This window comes from Corythoichthys intestinalis, chromosome 16 (genome assembly GCF_030265065.1).
Source record: "Corythoichthys intestinalis isolate RoL2023-P3 chromosome 16, ASM3026506v1, whole genome shotgun sequence".
NCBI lineage: Eukaryota > Metazoa > Chordata > Actinopteri > Syngnathiformes > Syngnathidae > Corythoichthys > Corythoichthys intestinalis.
The window spans coordinates 26,626,118-26,640,541 of NC_080410.1; the positions used below are offsets into that span (position 1 = coordinate 26,626,118).

Sequence of the window (14,424 nt, forward strand, 5' to 3'; positions counted from 1 at the left end):
TTGCTGTTTATTTGAGATCATTGAGTGCTTCTTGTTTAAGTTTGAAGTTTATAAATAGCTAAACTACTCTGTAGCTCCTCAACTTTTCAGTACAACTTGATAATAATTGGGAGCGGGTGATATGGAAATGTTTTGATTGCCTAGCCCTAATTTACATTTAATTCCAACAACCCTCAGAGTTCAATCTTCCCAGTTCGTGACAATTACTCCCCAAGTGCTGCTGCCTAAATGCCATTGTTGTGTGGTTCAGATTCAGATAAAGTTCACCAAATTGTTGCGCTCTGACTTAGCTGTCCTTTTCCAACCTTCGATGGCAGACGGATTTTTAAAACGGGCTAACAGTATGCATCACATGATTGCATGTTGGTGAAAAAAATGCACCAGAAAGTGGCCAATGTGGCCTTTCCTGAACCTGTCTTTCAAGTCTTTGTTGACCAAAAACCCCCGTTGCATATAAACTGAGCATAGTCCACCCACCACAGTTGAGGAACACACATTTCCAAAAGCCATGGCGTCACGCCCACGTGCATCCTCCCAGCCTGGGATGCTTTCCTTCCTCCAGACCTCTAAAGCGAGCAGCGCCTTACGCCCGAGGGCCGTGTCATCGCGCTCTAGCTCTGTGCTGGAGGAAGAATTATCGTGCCCGGTGTGCTGCGAGATCTTCAAGGAGCCCGTGGTGCTCAAGTGCAGCCACAGCTTTTGTCGGGCCTGCCTGCAGCAGTTCTGGAACAAGAAGAAGGCCCGCCGCGAGTGCCCCATCTGCCGCAGGAAGTGCTCCCTGACCGAGCCCACGGTCAGCCTGGCCCTCAAGAATGTGGCCGACACATTCCTGCGGGAGCGGCGGCGCCAGGCGGATAACGAGGAGACCCCCGGGGGGGACAGGGTGGAGGCACGGGAGGAACTGAGCTGTGTCGCCCACGGGGAAGAGCTCAAGCTCTTCTGCCTGGATGACTTGGAGGTCCTCTGCTGTGTGTGCCACACCTCCAAGAAGCATCAGGGTCACAAAGTCTGCCCACTAGAAGAAGGGGCGCACGATCTCAAGGTAAGGCTAGCGTCAGCCACGTTTTTTCTTGCGACAAAACTAATTTAAATTCACAGCAAAAACATTGAAAAGAGCCATGTGTGGCTCTGGAGCTGCCGGCCGTCTATCATCATCAATTGTACCGAAGGTTAATATTCCAACTGCTTCCAAATGTCAGTGAATTAAGTAATTTTAGTGCTATAATATGAAAATTGCCATTGTGCAGCCCCAAGGATATTGATACAAAGGGGTACTTTAATTGAAAATGTAAAGTGTGTTATTGGTTTCATCCTGTATTTTTTTGGCAAGAAAATATAAGTGATAAGAATATAAATTAATGCAGTTTGTAATTTTTTGGAGCCTTTGGGGTAGTTATAATTCAGACCTTTAAAAATATATATTAATCGTTCCCGCTGATAATTTCACATTTGTTTCATTTGGTTTCCAGGCAGTTATTATTCTACCCTTTTATACTGTGCCTAGTAACAACAACAACAAAAAATTTTTGTGTGTTTTTTTTTTCTTTTTGCAAGAAAATATAAGTTTGGTGCTTTTGCATTCTACATAAAATGCAGACCAGTGATTGAATTGCAAAAAGTTAATATTCCTTTTCCTACTGAAAAAAAAAATCAAAACAAGTATTGTTTTTTTTTTTTTTTTTTTGCTTGTTTTAATCAATATTAAAATATAAAAGTATACCAAATTATATTTTCATTAAATTATATTTTTAATTCAGTTATGATGCGAATGCAAAAAAAATGTGAGTGAATTTGGAATAATTCTATTAAGTTTTGAGGCAATGAAAATATAGAAAAACTCAATCCCGCTCTTTCGCACTTGTTACATTTTTACTGGTAATAATAAAGGATTCATTTTAAATCATCTCATTTACTCTAGAGCAGTGTTCAGTTGCAAAAATAATATTGTCTTAAATTAGGAGGGGCTGAAGAAAGATCTGATCCCCCTTAAGAAGAACCTGCGGCGCCTGTATGAGGCTAAGCAAGAGTGTGATGACACAACTGTGCATATCAAGGTATCAATAAACAAGCAGGCGAGGGTGCGCCAAAGGGCCCCGCATGACCACACTGAGCGTCAGCCAAGGGTTTTGTTTTTCTCAGAATCAAACCCAGGCCACGGAGCAGCAGGTCAAAGAGGAGTTTGAGCAGCTGCGTGACTTCCTGCAAAAGGAGGAAACGGCCCGGTTGGCTGCTGTCCAGCGAGAGGCGGAGGAGAAGCACGAGCTGGTGAGGAAGAAGGCCGAGAGCATCACAAGGGACATCCTGACCTTCTCGCACACAGTCATCGCCGTCGAGAATGAGATTGCGGGCGGCGATGCGCTCTTTCTGCAGGTGAGGCTCTTCTCCAATCTGCTTGGAAAATTTAAATTTTAACAAAACTACTAAACTGTTAAAAGCAGGGTTTATATACAGTGCCTTGCAAAAGTATTCGGCCCCCTTGAACCTTGCAACCTTTCGCCACATTTCAGGCTTCAGAACATAAAGATATAAAATTTTAATTTTTTTGTCAAGAATCAACAACAAGTGGGACACAATCGTGAAGTGGAACAAAATTTATTGGATAATTTAAACTTTTTTAACAAATAAACTGAAAAGTGGGGCGTGCAATATTATTCGGCCCCCTTGCGTTAATACTTTGTAGCGCCACCTTTTGCTCCAATTACAGCTGCAAGTCGCTTGGGGTATGTTTCTATCAGTTTTGCACATCGAGAGACTGACATTCTTGCCCATTCTTCCTTGCAAAACAGCTCGAGCTCAGTGAGGTTGGATGGAGAGTGTTTGTGAACAGCAGTCTTCAGCTCTTTCCACAGATTCTCGATTGGATTCAGGTCTGGACTTTGACTTGGCCATTCTAACACCTGGATACGTTTATTTTTGAACCATTCAATTGTAGATTTGGCTTTATGTTTTGGATCATTGTCCTGTTGGAAGATAAATCTCCGTCCCAGTCTCAGTTCTTGTGCAGATACCAACAGGTTTTCTTCCAGAATGTTCCTGTATTTGGCTGCATCCATCTTCCCGTCAATTTTAACCATCTTCCCTGTCCCTGCTGAAGAAAAGCAAGCCCAAACCATGATACTGCCACCACGATGTTTGACAGTGGGGATGGTGTGTTCAGGGTGATGAGCTGTGTCGCTTTTACGCCAAGCATATCGTTTTGCATTGTGGCCAAAAAGTTCAATTTTGGTTTCATCTGACCAGAGCACCTTCTTCCACATGTTTAGTGTGTCTCCCAGGTGGCTTGTGGCAAACTTTAAACGAGACTTTTTATGGATATCTTTGAGAAATGGCTTTCTTCTTGCCACTCTTCCATAAAGGCCTGATTTGTGCAGTGTACGACTGATTGTTGTCCTATGGACAGACTCTCCCACCTCAGCTGTAGATCTCTGCAGTTCATCCAGAGTGATCATGGGCCTCTTGGCTGCATCTCTGATCAGTTTTCTCCTTGTTTGAGAAGAAAGTTTGGAAGGACGGCCGGGTCTTGGTAGATTTGCAGTGGTCTGATGCTCCTTCCATTTCAATATGATGGCTTGCACAGTGCTCCTTGAGATGTTTAAAGCTTGGGAAATCTTTTTGTATCCAAATCCGGCTTTAAACTTCTCCACAACAGTATCTCGGACCTGCCTGGTGTGTTCCTTGGTTTTCATAATGCTCTCTGCACTTTAAACAGAACCCTGAGACTATCACAGAGCAGGTGCATTTATACGGAGACTTGATTACACACAGGTGGATTCTATTTATCATCATCGGTCATTTAGGACAACATTGGATCATTCAGAGATCCTCACTGAACTTCTGGAGTGAGTTTGCCGCACTGAAAGTAAAGGGGCCGAATAATATTGCACGCCCCACTTTTCAGTTTTTTATTTGTTAAAAAAGTTTAAATTATCCAATAAATGTTGTTCCACTTCACGATTGTGTCCCACTTGTTGTTGATTCTTGACAAAAAAATGAAATTTCATATATTTATGTTTGAATCCTGAAATGTGGCGAAAGGTTGCAAGATTCAAGGGGGCCGAATACTTTTGCAAGGCACTGTAGCTAACATGTTGGATTTTTTAAGTCAATTTTGGAAGATCAAATTAAAAAACATAGCTCATGTAAAATATGTAATGTCCTATTGATAACAAAATAATTCCAATAATGTTTAATTCAGAGTAATTATTTAATTGATCAGGAAGCCAAATTGTTTATTTTAACAATATTTATATTTTTGTAAAATATCATAATTCTTAGATAAAACACAGGTGATAGTTTTTTTTATTGTAGCAACTGCGTTCGTAACAAATAGTTCTTCATTTATTATCATTAAATCGATTAATAAATTAGTTGTTAACAAATTTGATAATTGATTTTTTTGTTGGCAGCTATGAGCAGTCCCGTTTGAGTCTTTGTTTACGTGTAATGTGAGGCTGCACAAGTGCTAAGAGTATGGGGCGTCGTTTGTAAAGCAGCAGATGCTCAAAATTACAATAACATTTTCTCACATTTTTACCACCACACAGTGTTTAAAACATGGTGTGAAATTTTCAGTCACTTTTTTTTTTTGTTGCACATTTACAACATGATTTAGCAACTTAAATATTTATTTTTAAATAAGACGTTTTGGACCTGATTGTTTAAATCCAGAAATAAATATTTAATTTAAATCTTAAAATTATATCCTATATCCTAAATGCTAAATCTGGAAACTGTTGGAACTAAATATTTAGCTTATTATGCAAATTCACATGGTCGGAGACCGGAAGTAACAAAATAAAAGGTGGTGGAGCAGCTCAGACTGTCTGTTTACGTTGCTTGAAAAAACCTACTCAACAGTGGCAGTCTACTCTTGGACATGAGTCATTGTGATAATAACAATATATAGGTAAAATACATATTTAGGAGAAATTATTTAAAGAGTATTTTGTGTGCTCCAGCTTTTATTTTGTTACTTCCGGTCTCCACTCATGTGAATTTGCATATTAAGCTAAATATTTAGTTCCGACCGTTTCCTGATTTAACATTTTGGATACAGGATATAAGTTTAAGATTTAAATTAAATATTTGGTTCTGGATTCAAAATTTAAGTTGCTGAATAATGTTGTAAATGTGCAAAAAAAGTGACTAAAAATTTCACACCATTTTAAACACTGTGTGGCACCAAATGTGAGAAAATGTTGTCGTAATTTTGAGCATCTGCTGCTTTACAAACGGCGCCCTATATAAGAGAGAGTGAGTTCACTGCTACACTGTTTTAATTTTTGAATTAATAATATTTACTTGAGAGTTAGTCTTGAGTCGTGTGTGTTGTTAGTAGTGTTGCACGGATACCATTTTTTGACCCCGATACCGATACCTGGCTGTGCAGTATCGGCCGATACCGATACCATACCGATACCACCCCGTTTTATATATATATATATATATATATATATATATATATATATATATATATATATAAATATTTTTTTTTTTTTTTTTTTCCCAAAGAGCTACATAATTGGATGTGAAATCATTCTATCAAGGCTTTGTCAGGCTGTTGCTTACCTTTGCAAAATAGGAAAAAGACTAGTACAAAGTGAATAGTCTACTAAACCCTAGTAGACAATAGTCGAATAAACCTTTGGCTCTCAAAGTCCAAAATAGTGCTACATTTGTAAAATTAATAAAACATGTATAATGCTAGCCCAACAGTAAGAAAGTAAAAATAAATTAATAATAATACATTCTGAATGAACTGAATAAACTTTTTTAAACCTCTCAAAGGCCAAACAGTGCAACTTTCATGAAATTATTGTCACATTCTGCTGCTGGTTAGACTGTGTTTTGTTGCTGGGCGGGTCGTGGGGGCGTTCCTGACGTCGCACCTGAATCCAATGCAGGCTCATCAGCGCAGCATTTAAGCACGGGTGGTCTCAAAGATATTTGCCTCTCAGATCGCCATTTGACATCTCGCAGGGAGGAGGGGGGAGTCCCTTATTTATATTTCTGAAAGGTGGCAACCCTACTTTGGAAACAGTTCCCAAATTACTGCGGCATTTCTTTCAGTAAAGCACAATAAAAGTAAAGTAGACGTAGTGAACTGATTGTTGCTCCGATCCAGCGCCCTTCCTCTGGATAGCAGTCCTGCTCTTGCAGGCTCAAACTCGTTGTGTTCGTTCACATTTCGTCTTCAAATGTTTTATCAGGCGAGGTATTGAAGTTGGCCGATTTAACTCCACATCTGCAAACTTTCAGGCCGCAAATCTTGCATGCAGCCCTTGATTTTAATCGATGGGATTTCTATTTTGAAATACTTCCCGACCGCCGCCATTTCTCCTGGTTTCTCCATATGAAAAAGTGGCCCTGTCATTGGTTAGGAGTGGCTATTGGCCCGCTCTCATTGGTCTGGAGCAGGCTAATAGTGATAGCTGCTTGGTGTTCACGTATATAACCCCATATTCACGTGTCATCACACAACAGTGAGACATGTCACAGAGACGGAGTGTAGTGAGCGCCAGGAGGAAAAAAAGGCTGCGGTCAAATGTTATAATAATGGACCGGTAAATGGTATCGGCGCCGTCTTTGTTGGTACTCGCCGATAACGATACCACCATTTCGGGCTGGAGTGGCGCCCCCTGCCGATACTAGTATAGGTATCGGTGCATCTTTAGTTGTTAGATACAGTGTGCGTCCGTCAGAGGTGAGTAAATGAAGCCAATTGTATTGTTTGTATTCTTTGTTGATGATACGTTACTACTTAGCACTGACCGCTAAGCTAGTTAGCAATTATGCTAATTACTGTCTTTATTGTTCGTTTGTATTGTGTTTTGGAGAATCATATTAGCTCTTGAGTTATTGTTAGATAGTAGTTTCATTTCTTTTTATAATGAAACTGCATTCATATAACAGGTTAATCTCCTTTCAACAAAAATTCCCATTCAAACTGTAAATTGTCATGTTATGAACAACCATTTGATACAGAAAACGGATTCATTACAGCCTGCCTCCTCCTTATTCGATTTTGCTGTTTATTTTGGTTACAGAAAATAAATGGGTCATTCACACAATTTATATCTGCGCTGTGGCCACAAGAAAAAGAAAATGTCAATCAGCAGCACTTTTTTTTTTATTTGAAAGAACAGGACTTTTGTCTGAGAAATTCTTTTAATGTTTTATACTCAGAACTTTTATTAAAAACAGGTTTTATGTACTTAAAACAGTACAGTTGTAGACTACAGTTAAGCCATGAAGCTGTAATAACTTATTAGTTTTGAAGGGAATAGTCATCTGTTTTCTTCATTGTTACTCACAAGATGCCTAAAACAACTTCAGGTTAAATTGTGAAGGTAATTAACAAAAAAAAAAAGTGACATTTATCCGAGCCCTATTATAAATATTAATAATTTTGAACTATACAAATTTTTAAAATCAACAATTATCTGACAATAACAGCATAATTTGTATAAGTATAACACCATTTACCATTTAAAATAGTATGTTTTAATACATAAAACACAAATGTATGTTCTTAGGGTATGTATAATTAATGATTTACTATAGACCAACAATTTAATAAAACAATTAAAAAACAAACAAATCTACAATTATGTTGATGAATGTTTGTCTTCTATACTGTAAGTGTAGATTATATTTATAATCAACTCATTGGCTGCCACTGACAGCAACAGACGTCCAATCCATTTGACTATTCGTTCATTCGCTGCTAACCCTCCCCGGTTTAAATGGATTGGAAGTCTACAAACGACAAACTAATTTAAATTCATTAGCAGAAGAATGAAAAGAACTAACCTAAAATGAATGTGTGTTCACTCATGTTGTTAATGCTCAATTTTTTTTTTTTTTTTTTTTTCAGAATTATCCCAACACGAAGAAAAGGTAAGTGTATAATTTCTAACGTCACATTGTAGCACTTTTTGTGTAACTGTTTTAATTTTGTGCGGGTTTGAAGAGCTGAGATTCCGCAGAAGGATCCGGAAAAAGTGTCTGGAGCGCTAATAAATGTGGCCAAGCATGTCAGTTCCCTCAAGTATCACGTTTGGGAGAAGATGGTGGAGGTGGTTCAGTACAGTAAGAGACTTTTCAATGCTTATTATATGAACTGTGAGTCTAGAAAAATCCAAATTTAGTGATCCCTGATTTTTCGCGCTTAATGGGGATCAGAACCTGCCACAATAATTGAAAATTCGCGAAGTAGCGCCCCTTCACCCCACCCCACCCAAAAAATTTTTGGGGTGTGTTTTATTTGTGTGTATTTATTCCGATTTAGCATTGTGAAGAGACCAAACTTTAATTTAAAAAAAACAAAAACTTATGTACTGTAGTGTTGTTATCCCATTTATTCTTTTTCTTTTTAGCACCCATCACGCTGGATCCTAACACAGCATACCCCTGGTTGTCCATCTCCAAAGACCTGACCTGCGTGGCCAACAGTGGCTCGCTCCAGCAGCTCCCGGACAACCCCGAACGTTTCGGCCATTTTGTCTTCGCATTGGGCTCCGAAGGCTTCACGTCGGGTCGTCACGCGTGGGAGGTGGAGGTGGGTGACAAGGACGACTGGATGCTCGGGGTGGTCCGCGAGTCCATCGACCGCAAAGGCCGCATCTCGGGTTGCCCCGAAGGCGGCTTCTGGATGATCTCGCACTACGAGGGCGAGTACTCTGCCATGACCAGGCCCGGTACGTCCTTGCACGTGGAAGGCGAACTGAGCAGAGTCCGAGTGCAGCTGGACTACGACGCGGGTGAAGTGATATTCTCCGATCCGGTGGGCATGACGCCTATCTACACCTTCAGCGACTCCTTCGACGACAAGATGTTTCCCTTTTTCTGCCCTGGAGCTAACATTAACGGGAATAATCCCAACCCTCTCAAGATCTGCCCAGCGACAGTGGCCGTGTGGAATAGCGCTACGTGGTAATGGAACTGACAACTTCTCAACTACGCCGCTAAACATCAGATCCAAATTGACTGGGCGTCTAGTGCCATCAATTTCATTTAACCATGAGCTTTCACTGCCAGTCTTCCAGGTTTATAGAAAAAGACACCATCATCTCCATCCCAGGAGAATGTTTAATACATTGAAAAAAACACTGAATTTCATTTGTGTAATGCCTAATTGTGGTGAGAAACAAATAAAATCCATTATCTCCAGAAAGTGTCCACCCAAAATGGGGGCTAGGCATGTGCCCGTATGAGATTTTGACGGTATAACCTTAAGCAAATATACCGCCGTTTCACAGTATTGCAACTATAGCTCTAAATGTGTTATTTTGAGATGTATGGGTTAAAAAAAATCCATTGAAAAGGATTTTTAAAATTAGTTTTCACAACATATTTGCAAATTGGAACATCAACATGAATACTGTATAATGTTAAAATAAAAATAAAAATAATTAAATATCATTGAATTAGAATTTATAGACTAAACCCCCAGCCACAGCTCAAGTTGCTAAACATTAGAACAAAAATATTTTCCCAAAAAAGTAAAAACACTTAAAATGTATAGATATACAACCCCTAGCAAAAAGTATGGAATCACCAGTCTCGGATGAGCACTCAGACATTTTATCATGTAGAACAAACTCGGATAAAAAGCTTGAAAAATAATGAATCAGTTCAAAAGTGCAACTCTTTAGCATTCAGAAACACTAAAAGAAATGAAAAAAAAAAACTGTGGTGGTCAGTAAATGTTACTTTTATACAGCAAGTGCAGGGAAATAAATATGCAATCATGAGAAACAAACATAACAATCAAAACACATCTCTAGCACCACCTCTGGCTTTTATGACAGATTGCAGTCTCTGAAGAATGAACGATGAGTATTCATCAATTTGGTGCTAACTCTCTTTGATTGCAGTTGCCAGATCATCCTTACAGGTCGGAGCCTTGCTGTGGATCTTTTTTTTTTTTTTTTCCAATTTCCACCACAGGTTTTCAATAGGGTTGAGATCTGGACTATTTGCAGGCCATGACATTGACTGGATGAGTCTTTCGTCAAGGAATGCTTTAACAGTCTTAGCTCTGTAGCATGATGCATTGTCATCTTGAAAAATGACATATTTTCAATTGAAGGGATAAGAAAGCGGTCTAAAATTTCAATGTAAACTTGTGCATTTATTAAAGATTTAATAACCACAGCCATCTCCCAGTACCTTTACCTGACATGCAGCCCCATATCATCATGGACTGAGGGAATTTTGATGTTTTCTTCTATCAGTCATCTTTGTAAATCTCACTGGAACAGCACCAAACCAAAGTTCCAGCATCATCACCCTGTCAAGAGTCAAGAATCTGCATTGGATTTTTTTCAAGCTTTTTATCGGAGTTTGTTCTACATGATAAAATGTCTGAGTGAGTGCTCGTCAGAGACAGGTGATTCCACACTTTTTGCTAGGGGTTGTATCAATTTATAAATAAGAAACTAAGCCTGTATAACAGGCACTTCACCGACTTTAAAGCTTCATCTCAACAATTTTAGAGAATTGCTCATTTTCTACATATTTCTATCTCAGTCCAAGTTATGATGCAGGAATCAGTGGCGCCTCCAGAAATTTTTCACAGGGGTGGCCAGATGGGGCCACTTAAAATCTTGGGGTGGCCAAAACTAAAATCCATAATTTCAGGTTTTCATGATATTATTGCAGTAAAAAGGTCAGGGGAAAACTATCAGAAAGACTTAAGGACACAGCTACTGATATACTTTGGTGTATTGTGTAATAATTGATGTTACTAATGATTTAATGTGCATAGTCTGTAACTGTCCAGTCAACATTTTGAGTTCCACAACAATTCTGTTTTTTTTGTGATATGTATATATTAGGCATAAGGTGTACATTTAACTAGGGCTGTCAAACAATTAACATTTTTTAATCAAGTTAATCACAGCTTAAAATTAATTAATCGTAATTAATCGCAATTCAAACCATCTCTAAAATATGCCATATTTTTCTGTAAATTATTGTTGGAATGGAAAGATGACAAGACGGATAAATACATTCAACATACTGTACATAAGTACTGTATTTATTATAACAATAAATCCACAAGATGGCATAACATTATTAACCTTCTTTCTGTGAATGGGATCCACTGATAGAAAGACTTGTAATTCTTAACGATAAATGTGAGTTTGTATATTGTGACTAAATATTGCCATCTAGTGTATTTGTTGAGCTTTCAGTAAATGATACCGTAGCGACTTAACTGTTCTGCCCAAATGCATGATGGGAAGTGGTTCAACCATGACTGTGTGTGGTGGCTGCAAATATTATATCTTCTCTGCGTTGGATACACTACAGGGTGTTAAGAAAAAGATTAACTCCTGACATTCTTCCCCACATCGCTTCCCACAATATTTATAGTTGCTGTGGGTGAGATGACAAAGCTTTTGCCAATTAAAAGCATAGCCCCAATGAATGCTTTTATCTACTCCACTCACTTGACACTGCCTCTTATCTCTGTATAGAAGTAAAACGGCGCCATTGTAAGCTATTTGCGGCTATGCGTGAATGAGTTGTACTGCGAATGCGTTAATTGCGATAAATATTTTCACGATTAATTTTAAAAAATTAATTACCGCCCGTTAACATGATAAATTTGACAGCCCTACATTTAACAAAACAAAATAAATGCATTAATTTGGGATGAAATGCATAAGTGATGCTACAACAATCAAACGATATACTGGCAAGCGGGGTGGCCAACCAATTTATAGGGGTGGCCGTGGCCACCCCTGGACACCCCCTGGTGGCGCCACTGGCAGGAATGTGAGTTCACCTTTTCTGGGTAAATATACCACTACTACTATTGATTAGTTGAAAATTAATGGAGAGTGAGAGCAAGAGACTGCACATGTGTATGACTTGTATCATTATTTACATATTATACACACACAGCCACCCTCTCTCAACACAAACTCGCCGAGAGAAAAAAACACCACAGGCTGTATTATGAAAATAAAAATGTTTACAATGGCAGAAGACTTTACAGAAGCACTCAAATGGAGAGAAAACTAGTTAGCCATCTTGGCATACTAACTAGCCACGTTATAGTATTTGTTTAACCATCGCTAGACACACTGGAGAACACTCGTAGGTGGTGGTAAACGTTCATGATAGTGTTTACTTACCTTAAATTTAGTGTAAAGTGACGGCTGATGGTCACGTAAATATGAAATCATGTTGCAGGTGTTGCCTGCACGTAGGTTGTCCTTCCTCCTCTAAGCAGTAGCAGTCTTTTGAATGGAAGTATTTCGAATACCGAAGACTAGACTTTTGAGGGGGTTTTGAAAAAGCTCAGGTGTAGTTTTGACAGCAACTGCAGTGTCACCGACACAAAGCACAGAGCAACAACCGGAGTGGGAAGGCTGGGAAGGGTGAACGCTGCCACTCGAGGCCATTTCTCGCTGCGTTTGTGGGACATAAAAAATAGCCAATACCATTCGACAGTATGACGGAAAATTTTAGTGGTTTTGAAACAGTGACGTTTTCATGGTAAACCTTGAAACGGGTAACAGGCACATGCCTAGTGGGGGCAAACATTTGATTAATGCCGGTACTATTTTAGCTAATCAAATGTGTCCCAAATTTCCTTTCGATTAACACATGCACCTGTGCTCGAGTATTAGTTTATATGTGCGTGGGTATAACTAACATCACAAAATGGTTGCGCCAATGAACTGTGCCTTTTTTGTGTGTGTGTGTGTGTGTGTAAACATTTTCTCCATTATTAAAGGTTTAAGAAATGCGCAATTTGCATATTTAACCCTTTACTGCCAATGTAACCCATTTGATACAATTTCATGATTGAGACTCCAATTCAGAACTTTGTAATTTCTCAAAAATATTGATGGATGCAAGTCACACATGGATCTGCAGGTTCCATGAGAAAAAAAAAAAACTGATTTAGCAAGGGTTATAGATATTAACACGCTAATGACGCATTCATTTTGATTTTTCGTTTTTACAAATTTGGGGAAAAAAAACGTTATTAAAAGTATAAAAATTTGGGGATTTTCTGACGATAATGTAACGTATATTGTAAGCTTGAGAACGATAAACCGATACGACCGGATATCCGGTTTTACAGGTGAGAGATACAGCTGTATCAATAGTAAAGTTACCATTCGACAATACATATCCATTAAATATTCAATGAACCGATAGTAGAGATAGAATTCGGCTATCGCGAGCACAAGAATCGGCTTCTAATGCCTAGTTCAATGCATTGCCTAATATGATAACACTTTAGCTTTTACTTCACATGCTGAGCTTGTGTCATTCACCACACAGCGCACTTAGATTGAGACCGCAAGCATCTAATATGGACAAGCACCACTCACAGTCGTGGTTGCCTCAACTTCCCATGCATTTCGGCAGAACCGCTACCAGTAGCCGTCATTACCGGATCGTCACGGGCGTGTCATAACAACGCGAGAGCTAACAAAACCACTGTAACGCACGCTCCGTAGTCTTTTCTTCACAGCCCAAAACGAAACTAGTAGTGGCAACGAAGCAACATCCTAAAACAATGGACAGTTTGAGCACGGACGCCAGCGACATGCAGTGATTTTCAACGCACCCAGGAAAACAAAAGTCGGACTTTGAAGTGATGAAGGGAGCCAGATCTGTTCACATGGGACAGAGCTAGTGTGGAGTATGGAGCAGTACAGAGATCGTGAGTTTTTAACCCTGAAAAATAACTCACTACAATCGTGGAAAGGGCAGCGCGACCCTCTGGAGATTTTGTTTCCATGAAACGCAGTCTACTTAAACATGAACATGTGGATTAGTTGATCTTCAAGAAAAATCTGCCCTTCAAAAAAGATATGGACAGTGATGAGGAATAAAAAATGTGGAAGCACAGGCATAAGTGAATGACTTTGCTGAGTATAAGGTTAAAGTAATGATTATTGACCTGTCTGTCTAAAATGCCATGTTTTTATTCCCCCAATTATACCAGTGGTAAAGCATAATTTATTATTAATTTATGATAACACTAGCAGGTTTAATTTTTTTCTAGAGCTGCTGCATATAATATTTTTTGTTTGTAAGATGTTTACGTTGAAAGTTTGCACTTAAATCACTTACCTCTTTTGTTCAAAACACCAGGAAATATAGTAATTGAATTACTGCATTTTATTGTTGTCTGTCACTGAAGTTTTAGTTTATTATCAATCCCATCCAACAAAATGACGGTCATATAGTAAGCCTTATTTATTTTTTCATAAAAAAATAAAACATAACATTGGTATGAAATTTTGTTGTTTAATTTTGCTATTAGAAATGTGGTCTTTTTTATACGTTTAAAATACTGTACGAACACATACAACAAATGTTTACTATCGTATCGTTTTCACTCTGTATCGAACCGTATCGTTCTTAAACTGTATCGAATCTTATCGA

At 38.8% G+C, this 14,424-nt stretch overlaps 1 protein-coding gene across 1 annotated transcript; it reads left to right on the forward strand.

Annotated features, from left to right (window-relative positions):
- The first annotated feature begins 484 nt into the window (after positions 1 to 484).
- trim35-12 (tripartite motif containing 35-12) lies at positions 485 to 12,569 on the forward strand. Its single transcript, XM_057817484.1, has 6 exons — positions 485 to 1,042; positions 1,959 to 2,054; positions 2,140 to 2,370; positions 7,877 to 7,899; positions 7,973 to 8,091; positions 8,379 to 12,569. The coding sequence occupies exons 1-6, from the start codon at positions 509 to 511 to the stop codon at positions 8,936 to 8,938; spliced, it is 1,563 nt and encodes a 520-aa protein (XP_057673467.1). The 5' UTR covers positions 485 to 508; the 3' UTR covers positions 8,939 to 12,569.
- The last annotated feature ends 1,855 nt before the right edge of the window (positions 12,570 to 14,424 follow it).